This window comes from Hemitrygon akajei, chromosome 1 (genome assembly GCF_048418815.1).
Source record: "Hemitrygon akajei chromosome 1, sHemAka1.3, whole genome shotgun sequence".
Classification (NCBI taxonomy): Eukaryota; Metazoa; Chordata; class Chondrichthyes; order Myliobatiformes; family Dasyatidae; genus Hemitrygon; species Hemitrygon akajei.
The window spans coordinates 40,131,108-40,153,213 of NC_133124.1; the positions used below are offsets into that span (position 1 = coordinate 40,131,108).

The following is a 22,106-nucleotide window of genomic DNA, read 5'->3' on the forward strand; positions in this document are numbered from 1 at the left end:
TGAAAGCAAGGTTTTAGGTCAAATCCTGATATTTTAAGGATTGGTCTACACAAGTGTTAAATTCCGATAAATTTATCAACAGACCAAACAAAATCTACATAAACAAATGTTCAATTTTCCAATAATATTGAAGAGTTGTTGTTAAAGTTGTGAATGAAAGAATTAAACATTTGGACAGAAACATCACTATCTTCTTTGCAAGCTGTGAGCAGTTCAAATTTTTGAACTTCCTTGGGTTTATCTTGGCTGCACATGACCCATTTTCAAAGTTTTTAGCCAATGATGAACCTGGAACAGTAGCGAACAACTGACAAAAAGAGGCTAATGAAATGGACCAATGAATAAGATTGTGAAGTGATGCATTTCCAGAAGGATTAAAATAAGTGTAATTGAATATTTGTAAAAAATAATGCAATGATAAGAACATGTCAAGTGCAGACATTTCTAAAGATGATGGGTCAAGTTGAGAATGCTTTTCATATAAAGCAAAGCTCAGGATCTTAGGCACAGAGTGCTACAACAAAGTTATGCCAAACCTTTTGAAATCATTTGTCGTCATCTCCTCCCTACATCTCACCCTTATTGATGGCCATCACACTTCAGAAAAGTTAAAGGAGAGGATACAGAAACTTTGTTTTTGAAATGATACCAGGAATGCAAAATATGGAAAGTTTGGGGATGCTGGTGTTTCCGCTAGAACAGAGGAGGTGAGAGATTTCAAAAGATGTTCCAAATCATGAATCGCTTTGCTAGGGTAAACGAGAACTTGTGTTTCTAGTGGTAACAGCTTTGTAACCCATTGTACCAAATTAAACTAACTTGGTGAGACGAAGGGTCTCGGCCCGAAACGTGGACAGTGCTTTTCCCTGTCGATGCTGCCTGGCCTGCTGTGTTCCACCAGCATTTTGTGTGTGTTGGTGAGATGAGTACAGTTTTGAGTGCAGTGAATGTTCTGAGTTGGGATATGCCTTCAATGACAGCTATAGAATGAATTGAATTTAATTGACTTTATTACTTACATTCTTCATATGCATGAGGAGTAAAAATCTTTCTTACGTCTCCATCTAAATGTGCAATATGGAATTTAGAGGGATTTGTAATAAATAGTATGTACAAGGCAGTCATATAACATAGAAATACAATTGTATCAGCGTGAATTATGCTCAGTGATACCCAATCGTTGCTTTCAAAAGAGAACAGATTATGTAATTGAATAATTGGTTAAAAACTGTGGCAACATGATTGTCAAGTGGAAATAATGAAAATCTCTTAAAAAGCCAGCATATTCATGAAAGGCCAAATGGCTCTTTTTTGTGTTGTATTGAACTGTAATATGGACCCTAAATTTGCATGGAGATTGCCGTAGTATAATTCAGGATAGGGATTATTGGAAAATACCAGAGAAAAGCATAAACAGAAATTGAGAATCTGAATAAAATCAATTTCATGCATAAGTTTTTGCAGGAGATCAGTAGGACTCTATGGAAATTTATGACTACTTCTGAGAGCTGTATTGTTTACCTTTTGGAATACTTGTATCATATGGCTAATGGTGGTTGTTCTATTAGTTCCAGCTAAGAAGAAGAAACCAAAACTCTTGAATAAGTTTGACAAGACCATTAAACCTGAATTGGATGCTGCTGAAAAACTGCGAAAAAAGGTGAGCTATAAGATTCAGTATCTTACCTGTGAGGCAGCATGCACTGTGATTCTGCTTCAGAAAATTCTGCAAATTTTGACAATACCAAATAATACATTGTTAAGTGCAATAATACTTTCAAATGCTTAAACTTAACAGGATTTCCTGGTGTGAAGTAGCTTTTATAAAGATTATCCACCACAGTGATCGTGATCTTTAGCATTTGAATAACTTGGAGAATAATCATATGCTGATGATCATAATTGATGTTTCAACTCCAGAAGTTGTGGCTGCTAATTACTGTCAAGGTTCTTGAGAAACCTCCACCATTTACAGTTCTGCAATTCACAGCAATAATCTAAGCAGAGCATGTTTAGATGTAAATAATTCAAAAAGATTAATTTTTTTTTAAAGTAACAATTATTTTATTTTACTATTCTATTTTACCTATTTTATTTTTAACATTTCCAATTTGTTATTAGAAGTTAAATAGTAAAAGTAAAATAAGTAAAGCTGTTAACTGTTTTTATCTTTTCTCACAAAGTTCGCAAATGCATTCAAATGAAAAGATTGCCATTTTCATGACAGACCTTCTCTTTAGGGAGTCAGTGACCTGCTACAGGACTTCATGACCAGTGGATAACCAAAAGAGGCATCTCAGTCCTAACTTGTTTCCTCTCTTTTCCATTTCTGATTAAAGTTCTTGGGCCTGAAATGTTAACTTTCTTTCCATTTCTCTCTGACCTTTTTGAGTGTTACCAGCATTTTCTCTTTTTATTCGTACAGTGAAAAGCTTTCTTCTGTGGAAACAGATACATTTGTCACCCTCATCGCTGAATATCCTAACTTTGAGCTCCTCTTTTAATAGGAAAGGATTTTGGTAGAGTTTACATTTTACTCACTACATAAGTCTATGCCAAAATGCCTCCAGATTTTGCTGCAGTGTGAGAATCTGTAGAGTTGTGAATGCAACTGAACATTCTTCAGTCATCAGCAAACATCTCCACTCATCATTGATGAAGCAATTGAAGATGCTTGAATTCAAGTTTATTGTCGTCATTTTATTGTTTCGCGGGATGTAAATGCCAGGAACGTTAGATTTTTGCAACAGCGGCACAGTGATGAGAACAAATAGAAGTTAATGCAAACTTAAGTTAGCATAAATCATAAGTAACTTGCACATGTGCAAAGCAAACAACAAATAAACATAATGTTCACATGGAATTAAGAGAGAAATAAAATATAGGTCGAGGTAGGTTAGTTCAAGAACCTGATGATAGTTCGAAAGAATCTGTTGTGGCATCTTGAGTTGTGGGTCTTCAGGTTCCTGTACCACCTCCTGATGGCAGAGGGCTTGGCCTGGATAATGGTGGTCCACGATGATGGTTTCTGTCTTCTTGAGACATCACCTCTTGGAGATAGGATATAGAGATTGTCTGCCTAACTCCTGCAGCTCCAGTCATCTCATTTATCATCCTTTGTGCAGAACATGACTTCAGCCAGTGTAAAGATTTCCCCTTATGTCCTGTTACCTGATTTTTTATCCAGGGCCCTTTGGAGCTGCACTCTTGTCAAGTGGTGCCTTGATCACGAGGACAGTAGCTCTCATCTTCCTTCTTTTGCTCTTCATTCACATTTGGGATTGTGTGTAGGTCCAGAGCTGAATGATCCTGGTGAAATCACTGAACAGGTTGTTAAAATGTGCCATATCATTAACACTGTTAATAATGCCTTTCCCCACTTTGCTCTTGATGGAAAGTAGACATACAGGGCAGTTGCTGGTTGGCTGGGGTTTGTCATGCATTTGTGTGACCACCTGTTTCTTGGTATTACATGCAATGATTCAAGCTAACTGAAGATTGACTTCTGTTGTGGTGGTGACCTCAGAAAGATTCAGTGATGGGTCTCCACTTGGTACCTCTGGGTGCTGAAGAGGATGGCCCATCTTGCCTTCAGTTTGGATTGCTCATAATATTTGATAATGATGAAATCAAAGAGTCAAATCAATTAGGATATAAGTACCCAAGTTAAAGCTAACAAAAAGAAATTAGATTTGATATCAGGTAATTTATCATTGATGAACATTTGGAATGGACTGTTTTTGTTTACAAAGATGTACAAATGTTTCCAAGTATTAAAACTTTCTCTTTATCCTTTAGGGTAAACCTGAAGAAGCACTGCAGGCATTTAATGAACTTCTCAAAACATATCCCCAGAGTCCTCGAGCTAAATATGGAAAAGCACAGGTAAGTACACTAAGAGGTTGAGTGTGCTGTACTTTCCATCCGGTGAGAGAGGTGAAATTCTTGACAGGAACCCACCCTGGCCTTTTTATACCATATGCTTCTCTATATCAGCATAGTTTAATGGGAGATCCAGTCCAACTTTAGCACCACGTGATTGTATATATTGCACCATTCTATTGTGTATATGTGTAGTGTGCTAGGTAAGGGTTGTCTTATTGTTTACCAACAGTTTATTTGAAAGTTTGTTTAGTATTGTAAATGGTGAAAATTTGTTTAAGAACTGTTTGTAGTTGCAAAGACCCACAATTTTATTCAATGTTTTTCAATTATTTCTGTGCCCTTTATTAATTAACTAAACCATACTATTGTTGGTAGCTGAAGAGTACTGCATGTTAATGAACAACATGTTGGAGGAAAAGTCAATGGAGATCTTTATAAAGCAAATATGAAAATGGATCAGGAAAATTGTACAAAGACTGTCTTCCAAGTACTTGACATTTATCTCTCACCTCCTATCTAGTGCAGTGTAAACGAACTGCAGAAAATTAACATTTTTATAAGCATTGCTGTTTTGTAAGTGCCTTGTTCGAAGCTCAAAGTACATTTATTATCGAAGTATGTATACTATATACAATTCATCCTCTTGCAGGCAACCACAAAATTAAAGAAACCCTATAAAACCCTTTTAAAAAAGACTGTCGGACACCTATTCTGCGAAAAAAAAGAACAAATCATGCAAACAATAAAAAGTAAACAATTAACACTCAGAACTTAAGTTCACGAAAATGCATCCACAGCCACGAAGTCAATTCATCGCTGCAGCCGGTCCAGGAGCCCGTTAGTTGAACTTCAGTACTGAATTCTGTATATATTAATTGTTTCATGTGGTTTTATGTAGTCAGAAGATGATTTGGCAGAGAAGATGCGAAGCAATGAGATCCTTCAAAGAGCAATCAGTACCTATGGAGAAGTGGCTGACATGCCAAATCCAACCGCTGATCTGGTGAAGTTGGCATTGAAGCGACAGGCAAACCGACAACAGTTCCTTGGTGAGGAATGTAACTAGCTTACCTAGTTATAGTAACTTGATCATACTATTATTTAATTAAGCTTCATGCTGTTTCTCTCTCTCATAGATTAGTGCCATAGAGTAAGAAAAAGAGTCAAACACAAGAGAATGTGAAATGAGGCGGTTGAAGGGCAGGAATGGAAATAGCATCCAGAACAACCTTGTAAAACTTCCAGGGTAACTATGGAGTTGTATCAAGGGAAAGAGGTCATATAGATTGCTTAGCTTAAGTAAGGAAATCTATAAATGCAGAAACGGCTATTACTAGATACTGATCTTTGCAAATTCAGGAATAACAAAAGGTTGGGCCTTGCAAGCATTCCATAGTGTTCATGAAAAATAATTACAGGAAAGTAGTTGGTTCAGAAGACTAACTGAAGACAAAGAGCCACTAGCGCCACAATCAATCAGATCCCTTCGATGTAGTGTGAATGTAAGGCATGAATGTATAAAGTCATGTAATTTGATGGTGGAAGGAAAAAAGGAAAAACAATTTATAGAAGCAATGGTATTAGATAAGAGAACCATGAGAGATGCAGATGGAGAGAAAAAATAAAAATGGCTGGAGAATTTAGTGAGTCGACCTGAATCAGCAACCAACCACTCCTGTCTTGCAGTGGAGAGATAGTTGGTGATTCAGGTTGAGACCCAGATTATAGAGGGAAGAAGGTTAGTATGCTGCTGGGTGATAGGTGGAATCATTTGAGGATAGGTGTGATGAGCAGGTTGGTGTGGGGGAGGATGTGGTGGACACAGAAGACAGTGACTGGTGGGTGGTCTGCAGAGAGAGATAAGGAAAATAGCAGCTGCAGATGGTGGAATCTGATAAATAAGGAAGGTGATGTTGAACCACATAAGTGGGGAATGATAGGCAGATGGAACCAGCTGAGCAAGGGGTTAAGAAACGCAGTAGGTAAAATTTGTAGATGATAGATCTCTCCATGTCAGTGTCCCCGTTTGTTTGATTGTTTATGACTCCATCCTCTCTCTCTCTCTCTCTCCCTCTCTCTCTCTCTCTCCCTCTCTCCCTCCCTCCCTCCTTCCCTCTCTCTCTGCGCCTCTCTCTACTTCCCTCTCCCCCTCTCCACCTCTCCCTCTCCCCCTCTCTCCCATTCTCTCTCCCCATTCTCTCTCCCCTTCTCCCCTCTCTCTTCCCCCTCTCCCCCTCCTCCCCTCCCTCTCCCCCTCTCCAATTGTGCCTCCAATTTTCTGCCTTTCCCAGCTGTCTGTTTTTCTGTTACCCCTACTGGAAGAGTCACAAGGTCATGGAGTTGTACGGTATGGAAACAGACCCTCTGTTCTGTCATTTCAGTGCGGACCTGTTCGTCCATCTGCATTAGCCTGTTTGCCCACGTTAGGACCATATCCTTGTACACCTTATTTAAGTGTCTATTTAAACACCTTATAAAGGCCATAATTCCATCACCAATTGTCAACCTTTTATTCCAGAAATATCTGTTAAATTTATGTTCTTCAGCTACCCTGGTAGGATCTAGGTTTGTGTCTTCAGATCCAGGAGACAGAAGAGTGGTACTTTGTTAAACAGTTGCTTTAACTCTTGCCTGTAGTATCAATGAAGTTTGTTTAAGGTGATCTGATGTGCATGTTGCTAACTTTTGTCATTCGTTATTCTATTGTGTATGCTTATATACAGGTCACATTAAACGTTCTGTGATGACCCATAAGAAGCTGGTATCTCTTTACCCAGATGATATCTCAATTAGAAATGAGCTTGGAGTAAGTTATCTATTATTGGGAGACAACAGTAATGCCAAGAAAGTGTATGAAGAGGTACGTCATAAAGAAACATAGTAGAAAGATGTCAGAATATCTTCAAAGCTTTACGTTTGAAAAGTGCATATCTTTTTCCATGTTTGAAGTTCATATTCAAAGACAGCATCTTCTTGAGTTTATGTACTCCCAAATGCTTCATTTGGTTCATAACCACCAATCATAAAGCTAAGCCATTTTGCCTATGAATAAATAATGTTTAATTGTTTCTCTTTGCTAATCTTATCTGGCCCATTAATACAAGTGCTACATCCTGTGATCTGCAGTGGTGAAGTGTGTGTGGAAATATGCTGTGTATACATGGGTAAGAAGGAAAACATAGGGTTAAATTCAGTTGATTTCTTGATTGTTATTCACTGTTCATATTTACATATGTAAGATGGCTGGTGGATAAGATGCTAAAGGGTAATTGATACAGTGGTACTGTATCCCACCTTTAGAAATGCAAGCTGTACAGATGAGGAAAAAACAAAGGTTCCTTCATACCATTGTAGAAACCCTAAATTCTGGAAAAATGAAACTGTGCTGTAAAATATTGCAATAGTTCTACAATGAAATGTTGTTGCTGATTGAAACACAGATATTTTTCTTACCAAATTTTGTAAAGTGTGTTGAATTCAGTGGTGATGATCTATGCAATGTAACCAATTACCTTGTGACCAACTCTGGAATGTATATATTAGTGGGCTGTTAATTTGTGTATGCTTTAATTGAGAAACACATGTAATGTTAAGTCTGGTAAAGATACAGGCAGTGGATCATTATCACTTTATGAGCTTGTTGTGAAACTGTGCCATTGCCAATATATCTCACCATATTGTTGAACCTCATCTCCAACAATATTCCCTTTTATGGAGCTGATCTTCAGAACTCATGGATGCTATTCAATCTATAATGATTACACTCCAGATGCTGTAGCGTGCAGAGAAAGCTTGTGTTTGTACATGCTCAGAGGTTGAGCACCAAGCAACCAACTGCACTTTCACTCAAGCAATTGAGAAGATGGTTCTTATATTCATTGTCCCCAGGATCAGTGTCCAGTAACAACTGCCCTCTCTACACTACAACATCTTCCAACATTAAAGACTCATGTAAGTATCATGGATAAAGAGGTCCACCTGTCATTTCCTGGGCAGTAACAGATATCGATGATGTAATTCACTGCTGCACTATTACAGACATTAGGTATATATAAAATAGGATCTGGAACAAAACGCCGTGAGGCAGCACTGATCCCTGTCCATCGAAATGATAAGGACTACAAAGCACAGTGAAAATAACACCAATGTGTCTTCGAAGTCTTTCAATTCCCTGGGAGGATAAATGAGCCAGCGTCCTATCTTCTCCTAGGCCAACATCTCTAGTATTGAAACCCTAGTCACACTAGGCTATGTTGGAGAAGACACATCGTGCCAGACTTCCAGATCAAACCCTCGGTTTTGAGTTGTGTTATGGCAAGATTACCAAGTGGACAAAGGAAAGGATTTAATAATGTACTCAAAGTATAAATGCAATAAACCCATTGATTCCTGGGAATCACTGACCCATGAATGTTCAAAGTAGAGAAGGAACATTAAGGTATGGAACTAAGAACCTTGAAGACCTGCCTCAAGAGAATGTAGACAGACTGTGGATATAGTGTACCATCTCACAAACTTGTACACTCATCGTCTACCACCTACTCTATCTGAGGAAGAGGGTGTAATTCCCACAGCAACTTGAGGCTCTTTACAAATGCTTAATTTAACAATAAATATTGAAATGTATTATTATGTTACTTACATAGAACAAGACTATGAAGAGGTGTTGGCTCTTCCCTTCCCAAATGAAGAAAAATTTTACCAGATGCTTCTTCAAAAATATGTGGCCCCTTAATTTATTACTTGGTATCAGACGCAAAGACATTTGACTAGAATGAATGGAACGAGCAAAGTGATTTGCTTGAATAAATGGTTCTCTCTTATTTTACCCTTTTAACCAAAAAAGTAAAGAATTTCTGATGGTGAGTAAAGAAATAATAGCTGTGTGATGTTTCAGGTTTTGGCCATGGCTCCAAATGATGGATTTGCTAAAGTTCATTACGGATTCATCCTCAAAGCTGCGAATCAGATAGCTGAGAGCATCCCGTATCTCAAGGTAAACACAACCCTGTTAGGTTAACTCATCCAAGGTTGCATGTTACAGTAATTCAAAGTTCAGATATATAGTAATTCAGGATAGTATAGCAATACAGATCTGGCTGTGAAGTACACAGTGGATTCTGCTTAATTGGCTCTCATCAGGACCAGTATATTTTGGCTCAATTAAGTCACTGCCCCAATTCGTCGAAGTTTCATGGAAATAGTTTAAATGAATTAGAATAATGCCGGCATTACCACAATACCATTAAATTGTGTAATAGTTCCTAATAGTTATCAATAGAAGAATTAATCCAGTGTACGCTGTCATGTTCTTTTGATTGACTGTAAATGAACAAAATCAGTGCAGATAATGGACTGCCTTCATTGCTTTCCTGCATGAAGTAGTGTCAAAAATCACTGCTTTTAACTTGGCATCAGTCGGCCTAAATTAATAATGTAACACAAGCATACGCAACTGATGCTATTTAAAAGCTGTTCATTTTAAGCATGGTATGGTGTCTAATGGCCATGCAAGTGACACGACTGACGCTGGTTAGGAACTGTGGCATCCTTCTAAACATTCAAGAAGATTGTCGATAACTTTAAAATTTTTGTAGAAGCAGACTTCTTGAGGTTGTGAAATCATTTCCTTTTCTCTCCCGGCTGTTTCTGGCATCTCCAAGCCTGAATGTTTGAAACCACAGTGAGCAAAACGGTTCTGAATAGTTAAGACCATAAGACATGGAAGCAGAATTAAGCCATTCAGCCCATTGAGTCTGCTCTGTTATTCCTTCATGGCTGATCCCGGATCCCACTCAACCCCATACACCTGCCTTCTTACCATAACCTTTGATCAACGATCAACTTGCACCTTAAATATACACACGGATTTTGCCTTCTCTGCATTGTGGCAAAGCATTCCACAAATTTACTACACTCTGGTTATAAAAATTCCTCCTTCCATTCTAAAATGTTGCTCCTCAAATTTGAGGCTGTGCCCTCTAGTTCTGAATACCCCCAGCACAGGAAACATCTTCTCTACATCCTGGTGCGGCCTTCTATATATTGGTGAGACCCGACACAGACTGGGAGACCGTTTTGCTGAACACCTACACTCTGTCCACCAGAGAAAGCAGGATCTGCCAGTGGTCACACATTTTAATTCCACGTCCCTTTCCCATTCTGATATGTCTATCCATGGCCTCCTCTACTGTCAAAATGAATCCACACTCAGGTTGGAGGAACAGCACCTTATATTCCGTCTGAGTAGCCTCCAACCTGATGGCATGAACATTGATTTCTCTAACTTCCGTTAATGCCCCTCCTCCCCTTCTTACCCTGTCCCTTATTGATTGATTGATTGATCCTTCTCTCTCCCCCCCTCTTTTTTTCTCTCTGCCCCTCTCACAATCACTCCTTGCCTGTTCTCCATCTCCCTCTGGTGCTCCCCTCCCCCTTTCTTTCTCCTTAAGCCTCCCATCCCATGATCCTTTCCCTTCTCCAGCTCTGTATCCCTTTTGCCAATCACCTTTCCAGCTCTTAGCTTCACCCCTCCCCCTCCGGTCTTCTCCTATCATTTCAGATTTTCCCCTCCCCCTCCCACTTTCAATTCTCTTACTATCTTTTCTTTCAGTTAGTCCTGACGAAGGGTCTCGGCCCAAAATGTCGACTGTATTTCTCCCTATAGATGCTGCCTGGCCTGCTGCGTTCCACCAGCATTTTGTGTGTGTTGCTTGAATTTCCAGCATCTGCAGATTTCCTCGTGTTTGCGTTTTCCACATCCACCCTATCTAGTCCTTTCAACATTCGGTAGGCTTCAATGAGATCCCCATGCATTCTTCTAAATTCCAGTGAATACAGGTCCAAAGCTGCCAAACGCTCCTGTTAACCTGTTCATTCCTGGAATCATCCTCGTGAACCTAAGAAACTGGAAGGGTAAAGAGACACTGATGGGAGTTATATACAGACCTAATCTTACTGCTTATTTCTCACAAATATCAGTGTCAGAAATCACTGCTTTTAGAACACAAACACGCACACCTGACGCTATTTAAAACCTTGTTTGCTCTAAGTACGGTGTAGTGTCTAAATGACAACCACGACTGACGCTAGTTAGGAATTGTTCGGCAACAGTGTCCTGTCCCAACGAAGCAGCATAGTGTCCCAGTTAAACAAAGGAAATTCTGGCTATTTTCTTGATAAGTTTTTGTTCTTTAGGAGTGGTTCCCTAATAAGTGACTGCCCCAATTAACAGATGGCCCATTTAACTGGAATCCACTGTATTTCAACACTGCCTCATGTTGGATGAGTAGACAGTACAGTAAATAATACTGGCAACCAAATTTTATGATATTAATTTGCACTGGTATGCCAGCAGTAATTTCAATGTCAACCCCTGCTTTTCATTCCTTTGACTTGTTTGAATGCTTGGGTTTCAAGTTTTGAAGATCTGAAGGTCCAGTTCAGCTGACTGTTTTTAAGCAACTGTTGTAAAAAAAAAAATTTCATTCCATAAAAGCTGTCTTATGTCATACTGAGTCAGTTGCTGTTTTCACAGGCTTTTGTGGAATATTTGAAAAATCCTGTGTTCCATTCAATCCACTTTCATGTATTTTTTTGTTGACAGTCATAAGGAAAAGCCATTTAGCCTTTAGTCAGGTACCAGTTAGATAAATAGGTTCGATTCTGATCAGTGTGGACTCTGTGAGAAAATAGGTAACCTGGAAGTATGTAGGGGACAGGAATTGTTCTAAGAGACAGCATGGATTGAATGAGCCGAATGTCCTCCACCTACATCATAAAGCAATACAAAATTAGGCTCAATACAAACAGGGTTGTTCTCAATTACACATGCAAGAAGAACTCAGTGAATCAAGCAGTATCTGCGGGAGGAGAGGAATTGTTCATGTCTCAGGATAAACCTTGCATGAGGACCTGTTGGATTTCGACTTGAAATGTTGACAATCCCTTTCCTGTTCGACCCACTGAGCTCCTCCAGCGTCTGCAGTCTCTTGTGTCTCGTTTAGACTAAGTTGAGTTAAAATTGAAGGAAGTATTTAGATGGTGCTCTGTCATTTGGAGTGTTTTATTACCACCTTATTACAGAGAAAATGCAATTCAATCCCTGTGTGAAGCTGTTGTATTAAATCTAGAATAAGACTTAATTCTCATGTCATGAATGATTGTAAAACCACAATCTCTCTCAGCCTAGGCAGTAAGTAGTTTATATGACTGGCAGACATGAGTTTGAGTAGTTTTGCATGTTTGGAAGTGATTAATTCAGGAAACACAAAGTTTACAATAAAATTAGTGTAAAGTCTAATGTATATCATCTGTGTATTGTGGAATGTGTTTCTTGCTTAGTGACCATGTTTTTGCAGGAAGGATTATTGTCTGGAGACCCAGGCACTGATGATGGACGCTTTTACTTCCACTTGGGAGATGCATTACAGAGAGTGGGCGATCAAGAGGTGAATATATAGGCGAGCCACCATTTTATATTAATAGATTAATAGAATTTATTCATTTAAGACTTATTTCAAAGATGCATATATATCAAAGTAACATCTCATAAATACTGAGCTAGCAATAGAAATTCTGCATAGTAATTTTGTTGTAAGAGACTTTGACGTAAAATAATCAATTGGTTTTTCAATTACAGTATTCTCGCCTTCCAAGTACAGTTAAAGCTCACCCAAATATATCCCTAACTTAGATTTTCTAATATCAGCACTTTCTGCTTTGTCCTTTGTACTTCCTTTTTTCTGCTTTTCTTGGCCTCTCTTCCATCTATAATGGTGTAATGTCTAATACTGTAAAAAAAAATCTGACTTTCAACCAGTTTGTTTAGAGGAAGAACTTAATGAATGCTAATTGATTACTTTTCTCCAGATAATAAAACTAATCTAATACAGCAATTGGAAAAGTCACTTTCTGATGCTTTTAAACAGAGCAAATTCACTTTAAATTCATGTTATAGTGATTGTTAATTTGTCTTGCAAAGTGATTGAATCTAGTATAACTGGTGAAATAAAGGAACATTAAAATATGAAATTTAAAATATAAGAATTTAATGTAGCATTTCCTTTAGCACAATCAATGCAGTTATGAAATGAGTTAGCAGTCAATGAGAGATAATCATAGTATGGTTTACAGAGTAGTTTTACCAATTTATCTCATCTACAGGCACACGCATGGTATGAACTGGGACACAAGAGGGGTCACTTTGCATCAGTGTGGCAGCGTTCACTGTACAATGTGAATGGACTTAAGGCTCAGCCTTGGTGGACAGCTAAAGAAACGGGGTATACTGAACTGGTGAAGGTTTGTGTACTTCTTAATCAAGTCTGACATAATATGTCAAGCCAACTTTGTATTCATCTGTTCATTTCTCTCATATCATGAGGTTGAACTTTCTAGTGTGTTTCTTACTGGGATACAATATTAATTTTGCTGTGGAGATCCCTGGACATTGGGCAGAAATTTTGATACAGGAATAGACACTTTCTGCATTTCTACTATCTATTCAATTAACTAATATGTAGAAGGGAACTGTTAGTTATTTAAGTGACGTTAATTATTCCATGTTGATAGTCATTGACTGTAGTCATGAATCCATGTAAACAGTAACTGGCTGTGGAGTGCCTTGAAAGTCCTGAAATTGTAGAATGTGGCATAAAAGTGCAATTTTTTAAATAGCCGTGTATTTCTAACTAATTTGTTTATAGGTTCTAAGAAGTTGCACACAAGTGACATTGCATGAAGATTATTAAGATTATTCTTTCTCTTGTTAGATCGAAGTGTTGCACTGATTATTCTAGATCAGAGGTGTCGAACTCAATTGCACATGGGGCCAAAACTCAAAGCACACTTTAGGTCGCGGGCCGAACAGGATAAACATTTATTGAACACACTAAAACTAAACATTTTTTGAACATAAATATGAATAAAAACAGACAGGAATATTATTCCAGAAAAAATAAACTAAAACTTTAAATAACTTAAATATTTTGCTCTCCATAAAAATATCTCCTGTCAGTATTATACAAGTTAGAAATATGAGCATGCTGCAAAAAAACCCTGAAAATATAAATAAAATTTGTGCTTTTCAGCAGAACTTAAAACAACAACAAATCAAAACACTCAGTTTTCTTTGCTCTTATGCCGTTTTGTCAGAGCTGGATGCTTGGCATCTTTTCTTGGCAATAAGTTCGTTTAGGTTTGGTGTAAGGTTCTGTGTTGTGGAGATTCTCAGGATGGACTGCAGGTGTTCATCAGTGAGACGACTCCTGTGTGATGTTTTGTTAATCTTCATCACTGAGAAAAGCTTCTCACACAGATATGTGCTACCAAACATGCACAAGGTTCGAGCCGCATGTAGACGGAGCTGAGGCATTGCTTCAGGAATGGAGCGAATAAACTGTACGGGCCCTGCAGTGTCGTACTTTGCCTTTAGTGTCCCATTACACTGCAGCTCTATCAGCTCCATCTTAATCTGTACAGGTGCAGTTTCCACGTCGACGGCAAATGGATTGCGAAGCAGCTCGAAATTAATTTTTTGTGCTTCAAAGTCACCAAAGCGCTGTGCGAACTCAGTGCGAAGTGCGCTCAGTTTATCAGCAAAGTGCGCATTTGGGAACATCATTGCGCCGACCTGGTTCAACATTACTTGGCAACAGGGAAAATTAGGCAAGTTGCACTGGTGCATTTGTGTCTCCCATAAGAGCAGCTTCACTTGAAATGCCTTCACTGCATCATACATGTCAGTGATCATGCGGTCACGTCCCTGGAGCTGAAGGTTTAAGACACTGAGATGTGTTGTTATGTCAGCCACATTAGCTCCACAAATAAGACACACGGGTTTACCGGCAATGTCAGTAAACATATACTCATCGGTTTTGAAAGACTCTTTTTTTCAGAATCAACTTTTCTCTTCGCCATTGTTAGGGGTTAGCTTTGACTTCAGAATAGTGTTGTATACAGCAACAGACGCTTGACGCGGGAATGTTCCCGGGTAGCCTATCGGCAGCTGTTGCGCTGCATTATGGGATCTGTAGTTTGGGTTTTATCAGTGCTTCATATCGCCGGGCCATTAATAATTAAAATAATAGATTTATCTAAAATGATCTCGCGGGCCGGATATAATTGTACGCCGGGCCAGATATGGCCCGCGGGCCTTGTGTTTGACACCTATGTTCTAGATGAATGATGTGGATTATTTATTTGAGACAACTGAAAGTTCTGGTCTTTGTTTTTCTGCTGAGAAAATGTTGTAATGGCCCATTCAGCCCATGATGGTGTTTAGTTGTGAGATCATAAATAGTATTTACTTTTTGTAGACCCTGGAGAGAAATTGGAAGTTAATCCGTGAAGAGGGTCTGACCGTAATGGATAAAGAAAGAGGACTTTTCTTACCTGAAGATGAAAACTTAAGGGAAAAAGGCGACTGGGGCCAGTTTACAATTTGGCAGCAAGGTAATATCTAATTGTGAAGATAACACCATATCATCTGTGTGATATTTCAATATATTGATCATATTAAAATGTGTAAAACCAACATCTTCAATTAAATGAAATAATAATAAGGCCAGTTAATCAGTGGAAAAATTGATTAATGCTACTCCAGTAACCAGTTTGTTGACTTGAACATATAAGTTTTCAATAGACAATAAATGGGACTATGGATAAAAACTTAGCTCTGGTATTTTTCTCTGATATATAATAGTGCATCTCCTGTCTCGGCTTTGTTTTTTATTGATTTGTCTATTAAATGTTTTACTTTTTGTAATCCTTAATCACGTAAATTCATAGTTCCTTCTTGCCTTTTAACCTTTTCTAATTCCCTTAATATTCTTAATGGTACTTGTCATCATTGTGCTTAGTATATGTGTTTACTGATCCAAGGAATTCCCATGAGTGTTTTCTTGATACTTTCCTGTTATTGAAATATTTTTAGTTTCACTCTGTTGAGCAGTTTTCAAATGTTTCCTATTGTTGCTCCACATCATTCTTTACCAGTTTTGCTGGCCATTTTACATGCCCAACTTTACTCAGACCTCCCAGGCAGTGCTTTTCCCCAGTCTAGTGATCTGTTTTTTTAATCATATTTTGTTTTCTCTGGTATCGTTTGAATTATTGTTTGCCAGATGTCCCTCTATCATTCTTCTTAACTGCTCTGGTCCACTGACCATTGTCAGGTTCAGTAACAAATCCTTCCTTTTAGGCTATTTTGCATTTTGGGTTATAAAGAACCTCTGTAAACATTGTAGGAAATCTATTCCCTTACCCTCTTTACTCATCCACCTCTTTTGATTTTGTGTCACAATATGGTGGTCCTGCCTTGCAGTCTACTACTTTGCAAAGCATTTCCATTCTGTCCTCATGGGTGACTTGAAGCTTCCAGTTGCCTGTAACTTTAATTCTTCATCCCACTCTCATTCAGATCTCTCTGTCTTAGGCCTCTTACTCTCTCCAATGAAGTCCAGTGCATCCTTGTTGAGCAACATCTCATCTTCAGACTTGCAGCCCTCAGGACTTAACCTTGAATGCAACAACTTGGGTAACCAGCCCTTCCATTTTCCATCAGAATTGTCTGGCTATGATTAAATATCATTAAGTTGAAAGTTTAAAACTGTTTCTTTCTCCATAGATGCTGTTGACCAACTGGGTATTTCCAGCATTCCCTGTCATTCCAGATTTCCAGTATCCGTAGTACTCTGCTTCTCCAGTTTTATGTTTCCAGCATTGTTTTATTTTTTTTCACTCTGTTTTCATCTACCTCCATCTCTTTACAAAGCCTCCAGGTAAATCTCCTCAGTTCCATCACGCTCCATCGGCCATCACCAACATCACTCATGTCAGTCAGACTCACCTTGAATGTCTCACAAGACATTCAGTTTGTTATCTCTATGATTCTCCCCTTCTCCGCAAGTTAACGAATGATTCATTTCTAACATTTCTTTGATGAAAGGTCCGTGAGAGTTTCTCGCTCGAGGGATGCTGTTGGATCTGCTGTTTATTTCCAGCATTCACTCTTTCTATCCTACCTTTTCTGTCCAGTTAACATTGGGTTACATGTTCTGTCAAGAAAATCAACGTATTGTTAGAATTACTAATCTAAAATGTATTCTTTAAATGTTCACAGTTTTGAGGTTATTTTATAATTTACACAAGTACTGATTATAGTGAGGAACTTAGCTTTCAGTTAATTTTGTGGTTAAAATTAACTGCCCAATGAAGCAGTGGAGGCTACCTCAGTAAATATATTTAAGACAAGGGTGGATAGATTTTTGCCTAGTAGGAGAATTAAGGGTTATGGGGAAAAGGTAGGTAGGTGGAGATGAGTTCATGGCCAGATCAGTCATGATCTTATTGAATGATGGAGCAGGCTGGATGGGCTAGATGGCCTACTCCTGCTCCCATTTCTTATGTTCTTATATTATGTAAAATAACGTAAAAAAAAGATGTATTACCATTCAGTATCCCAACTAAAAAAAATAAAAATAATAAAACCCTGTTTTACAGATGACAGAATAGCAAATCTTAAAGTAGCCTTTTGCCAAGTGTGTGTTCTCTCCCAGCACGTGAATATGCAGACATTGAACATTTAATTACAGAATGTGGTGGTCCCCTACATGAAAAGAGATGAGTTGAGGTGGCTTTCAGTGAATATGAGGCATATAACTGTAAGGTCTTTGTTGTTGCTGAGGTAAAATTATCCCAGTGGAAAAGTAGGTTAGTTGAATGAATTAGGTATGAAAGCATGAAACATAAAGTACTAATTATCAAAGGTGTATTATGCAAATAAGTATACACAAAGGACTACAATCAATTAAAAAGATGTTGATTTTTTTAACCAGAAGTGTCATACAGTTTGAAAGTTTTCGGAATTGATGAGGGTAATGGAACAAATTATGCTCGGAATCCGTCAGGTTTAGTATCTCTGGCATACGTAGTAAAATTTAATAGAAGAAAAAATATTGAGGTAGTGTGCATGGCTTCATTGTCCATTCAGAAATCTGATCGGGGAAGGGAAGAAGCTGTCCCTAAAATGTTGAGTGTGTGTCTTTTTTGTAATTGTATCAATATGTTGGGCTCAGAATGGATCTTCAGAGATGGTGGCACTCAGGAACTTGAAACGACTCACCCTTTCCACTTCCGATTCCTTGATGAGGACTAGTGTGTGTTCTCTGAAGTTCCCCTTCCTGAAGTCTGCAATCAAACCCCTGGACTTACTGACTTTGAGTGCAAGATTGTTGTTGTGACACCCCTCAACCAGCTGATCTATCTCACTTCAATACGCTTCCTCGTCACCATTTGAAATTTGAATACCAACAACAATTGTGTCACCAACAAATTTAATGATGGTGTTTGAGCTGTACCTAACCACACAGTTGTTGGTATGGAGAGAGTAAAGCAATGGGTTATGCACACATCCTTGAGGTGCTCCAGTGTTGATTATCAGCAAGGAGGAAATGTTATTTCTGATCTACACTGGCTGTGGTCTCTCAATGAGGAAATCAAGGATCCAGTTGCAGAGGGAGATACAGAGGCCCAGTTTTGGAGCGTGTTGATTACTTTATTATGAACGCTAAGCGTTATCAATAATAGCAGCATGACATAGGTACAGCTGTTGTCCTAGTGATCCAAGTGCTGGTGAGATTGCATCTGCTGTCGTCCTGCTGTCCGTAAAGCAGATTGTTTGAAGCCACAAAATAAATTGATTTATTCTCCTCATCCTTAACTCAATTATTTTAAACCCTGGATGAAAAAATTTGGAATGACCTGAAACCTGAGGGGTACAGGCACTGCAGATTCTGGGGTGCATGTGTATGATTTATTGTAAGTAATAGAGCAGGTGGAGAAAATGTTACAGAGTGATAAGAGTGCAAAAGCAAGAAAGTTGCAGTGAACATTTATAAAGCCCTCATTCAGCCACACAGTATTACATCCAATTATGAGTACAACACCTCAGGAAGGTGTCTTTATAGAGGTTCAGCTAAAATTGCCTAGATTGGTTGCAACGGTTAGGGACTTTAGTGATGTGGATAGACTGGAGAATTGGGTGTTTCTTTTGGAACAAAGAAAAGGGCTTCTGATGGAGCATCTATAATGATGGAATATGGGTGGCGGAGTGAAGATATGTCTCTACCAAGGTGCTACTTCCCTCCGCTAGCCTGCAGGTCACACTTGGGCAAGGTGTAGCACCTGCTTAGACCCCCCGATCAGGGTCATGTGAAGCCATGGGAGCAGGTGGTGAATGGTTGTATGAGTAGTTGGTGCATATCACAAATCCTGGTTATGACCACTGACACCAGGCAGACAATCTCTGAGGATTGATAATGGCTGGGATCACCCACCTTGTAAAGACACTGCCCAGAAGAAGGCAATGACAAACCACTTCTGTAGAAAAATTTGCCAAAATTTTTCTTACAACATGGCACATAAAGATGATAATGAATGATAGAGTAGGCAAAGTAAACCTGTTCTGATTAACCAGGGGAAACAATAAAAGTAGTTAGCAAAATAAAATGAGGAAAACTTCAAGTAGTGAGTGGGTAGTGCCTGAATTGTACAGCCAGGGGCACTGTCGCAGCAGCATCAAATAGGAGCTGGCTGAGTGTCGGAAAGAAAGAATTAACATGGCTATGGCAAGAGGATGAGGGAGCTGATTCTTCTTTTGTAGAGCTAGTGAGGGATGCACTGTGCTAAAAGGCCCCTTTCCTGCTGTGTAACCCTTCTGTGATTCTGTGAAAATAGCTTCTTCTATTCTTGATATGTCAGTATGTTTATACTGAAACAAATGGGAAAAGATCACAACCTGGAATAAAAACAACAAGTTTGCGAAGGCGTCATCTGAAACTTTGACAGTCTTCTGTAGATGTCCAGTGGAGAGCTTACTGAGCAGTTGCATCACGGTCTGGTAAGGAAACACCAATGTCCTTAAATGGAAAGTGCATAAGAAATAGTGGAGACAGCCCAGTCCATCACAGGTTAAGCTCTCCTTGCCATTGAGCATATCTACAAGGAGTGCTGTCACAGAAAAGCAGCATCAATCTCCAAGGAACCCTACCATGCAGTTCATGCCCTCCTCTTGCTGCATTTTATGTAGCTTTACACAGTTTGTCTCATTTTGCGTATTGGCAGCTTGTCAGTCTTTGTGTGTAGTTTTTCATTGATTCTATTGTATTTCTTTGTTCTACTGTGAATGCCCACAAGAAAAGGAATCTAAGATGTATGGTGACTTACTCTATAGATACTTTGATGATAAGTTTACTTTGCACTTTGAAGAGAGTGCACATTTTCTCAATTACAATGAGAAAATTATGAGCTCTGAGCAGGTGTGTGTGAAAACAAATAGTATTTGTGGAAAAGCAGTAAGTGCTAGACAGCCATTTTTATGTGTTTTCCCTGATGTATAATTTCCATTATGGTTTGACCTAAAAATATGATTTAAAATTTATCTTGCATTAATTATGACTTATATCAATTATTGTAATGTGTTTACTGCCTAATTATGTATGTTTTACTTTTCCATCCTAGGTCGTAGAATTGAGAATTCCTGTCAACAGGTTCCAAAAACATGTGCCTTGCTGGAGAGATTCCCTGAGACGACAGGGTGTAAAAGAGGACAGGTATGTTAAAATCTATTGTGGAAATAATATATACAGTCAGTGTGCAATGCTGTATGAATTGCTGTGGAAGGCATCAAACATAACTCTTTAATTATTTTATTCCAAATAAATTTTGATATGATTCAAATATGAATTTTAGGTTGCAATTCACATAGATGTACCAGACCAGCCATGGCTTTCAGAAATCATGTTTACTACACTGTTCTCTCATATCAATTAAACTGTCATTCACTGCAGAAACAAATCATTAAGATCCTAACTGAATCATGACACATATGACATTAGTAATTACCTTGATCTCCAGAGTGCATCAGCCTGCAATTGTAAAATGAAATGAGAGACAGAAGCTGCATAGTTTTTCTGTGACTCAATCTGCAGCGGCCCCGCGGAACTACAAAATTAGGATGTATCAATTAGAATGCTGTGTTTTCCGTGAAGGATGAATCTAGTCTTACGGTCTTCAGTTTAACACACGATGTTAACTACTTGTAATAGAAGTAAATTTTAATATGCTGAATTTAATATTCTCAAATGAAATTACATTGCATATGTGCTTTCACCTTTCATTGTGCATCAGGATGGTAACTCTGATTCTTTGTATTGCTTGGTTACTGGGAGGGATTGAAACTGGTTCCATGCCAAAATATGCCTTTGATCTTTTGTAACATCAGCCAATAACGATTGGCAAGTCTCACTTAGTAGTTTTATTCTTGTGCATCCAGCATTAATTTTGACACTTCCTTCAGCATATTTTTGTGGCTTGAATCTTAAAGTAAAAACAGTTATTGTAATCATGAATTTAGTCAGATAGCATTTGTACATTTGACAACAAATGCAAAAATCAGGTATTTGTTGTCCTTTCCTCCTCATTGTGACTTTCTTCCACCTCACTTCATGAGTTGTTAGGTGGCTGAGGCCAGCCTGAGATTTGCACTCTGCCATAGGTGGGCCTCGGAGGGGCTTGATAGGGTGAGTGGGCAAGGAATTTGGGAGCTGTTTTGCTTCTCGAAACCCGTTTATCATGGGTTTCTACCTATCAGATGAACTGTAGGTTCTCAGTGCCACCGGAATTCTCCTTCTCCATTTAGAGTGAGCAAGAGCCACGGTTTCCCATATGTTAGTTAGGGCAGTACACTTCTGCATGGACATTTGAGAATCATTCCTTCAGTCCACTTAGTAATTTCTTGTCTTATTGATGTTTGGAATAAAGGTTGTTAAAGCATGTGAATAACATGGGCTACCCAGCAGATGATATTTGATTAATCATCAAACAATAATATGGATGAATTTTGATTAATCATCAGACTACTAAACTTGTGCCTTTGTATATCTCTCTGCAACTCGATCCTTAATTTCGTTATTGGGAGACCACAATCAATATGGATCAGTGATAGCATTTTCTTGCTGACAGTCAACACAGGCGCATTGCAAGGATGTGTGCGTGGGTCACTGCTCCACTCCCTCTACACTCATGACTGTGTGGCTCAGCACTGCTCAGATTCACAGATGGCACCACTGTGCTTGGTAAAATCTCAGATGGCAACAAGGAGGCATACAGGAGTGAAAAACATCAGCTGGTTGAGTGGTGTTGCAATTCACCACTTCTAT

The 22,106-nt window shown here is 38.7% G+C and overlaps 1 protein-coding gene across 8 annotated transcripts in view; it reads left to right on the plus strand.

Annotated features, from left to right (window-relative positions):
- The window catches only part of unm_hu7910 (un-named hu7910), a 210,608-nt gene that overhangs the window by 171,072 nt on the left and 17,430 nt on the right, over positions 1–22,106 (plus strand). For all 8 annotated transcript variants that reach the window (XM_073041733.1, XM_073041782.1, XM_073041724.1 and 5 more), the window contains 9 exons: positions 1,569–1,660; positions 3,799–3,885; positions 4,784–4,934; positions 6,609–6,745; positions 8,783–8,881; positions 12,246–12,335; positions 13,051–13,188; positions 15,204–15,339; positions 20,407–20,498. In XM_073041733.1, the coding sequence (XP_072897834.1) occupies positions 1,569–1,660; positions 3,799–3,885; positions 4,784–4,934; positions 6,609–6,745; positions 8,783–8,881; positions 12,246–12,335; positions 13,051–13,188; positions 15,204–15,339; positions 20,407–20,498 (1,022 nt within the window). The remainder of the gene's footprint in view (positions 1–1,568; positions 1,661–3,798; positions 3,886–4,783; positions 4,935–6,608; positions 6,746–8,782; positions 8,882–12,245; positions 12,336–13,050; positions 13,189–15,203; positions 15,340–20,406; positions 20,499–22,106) is intronic.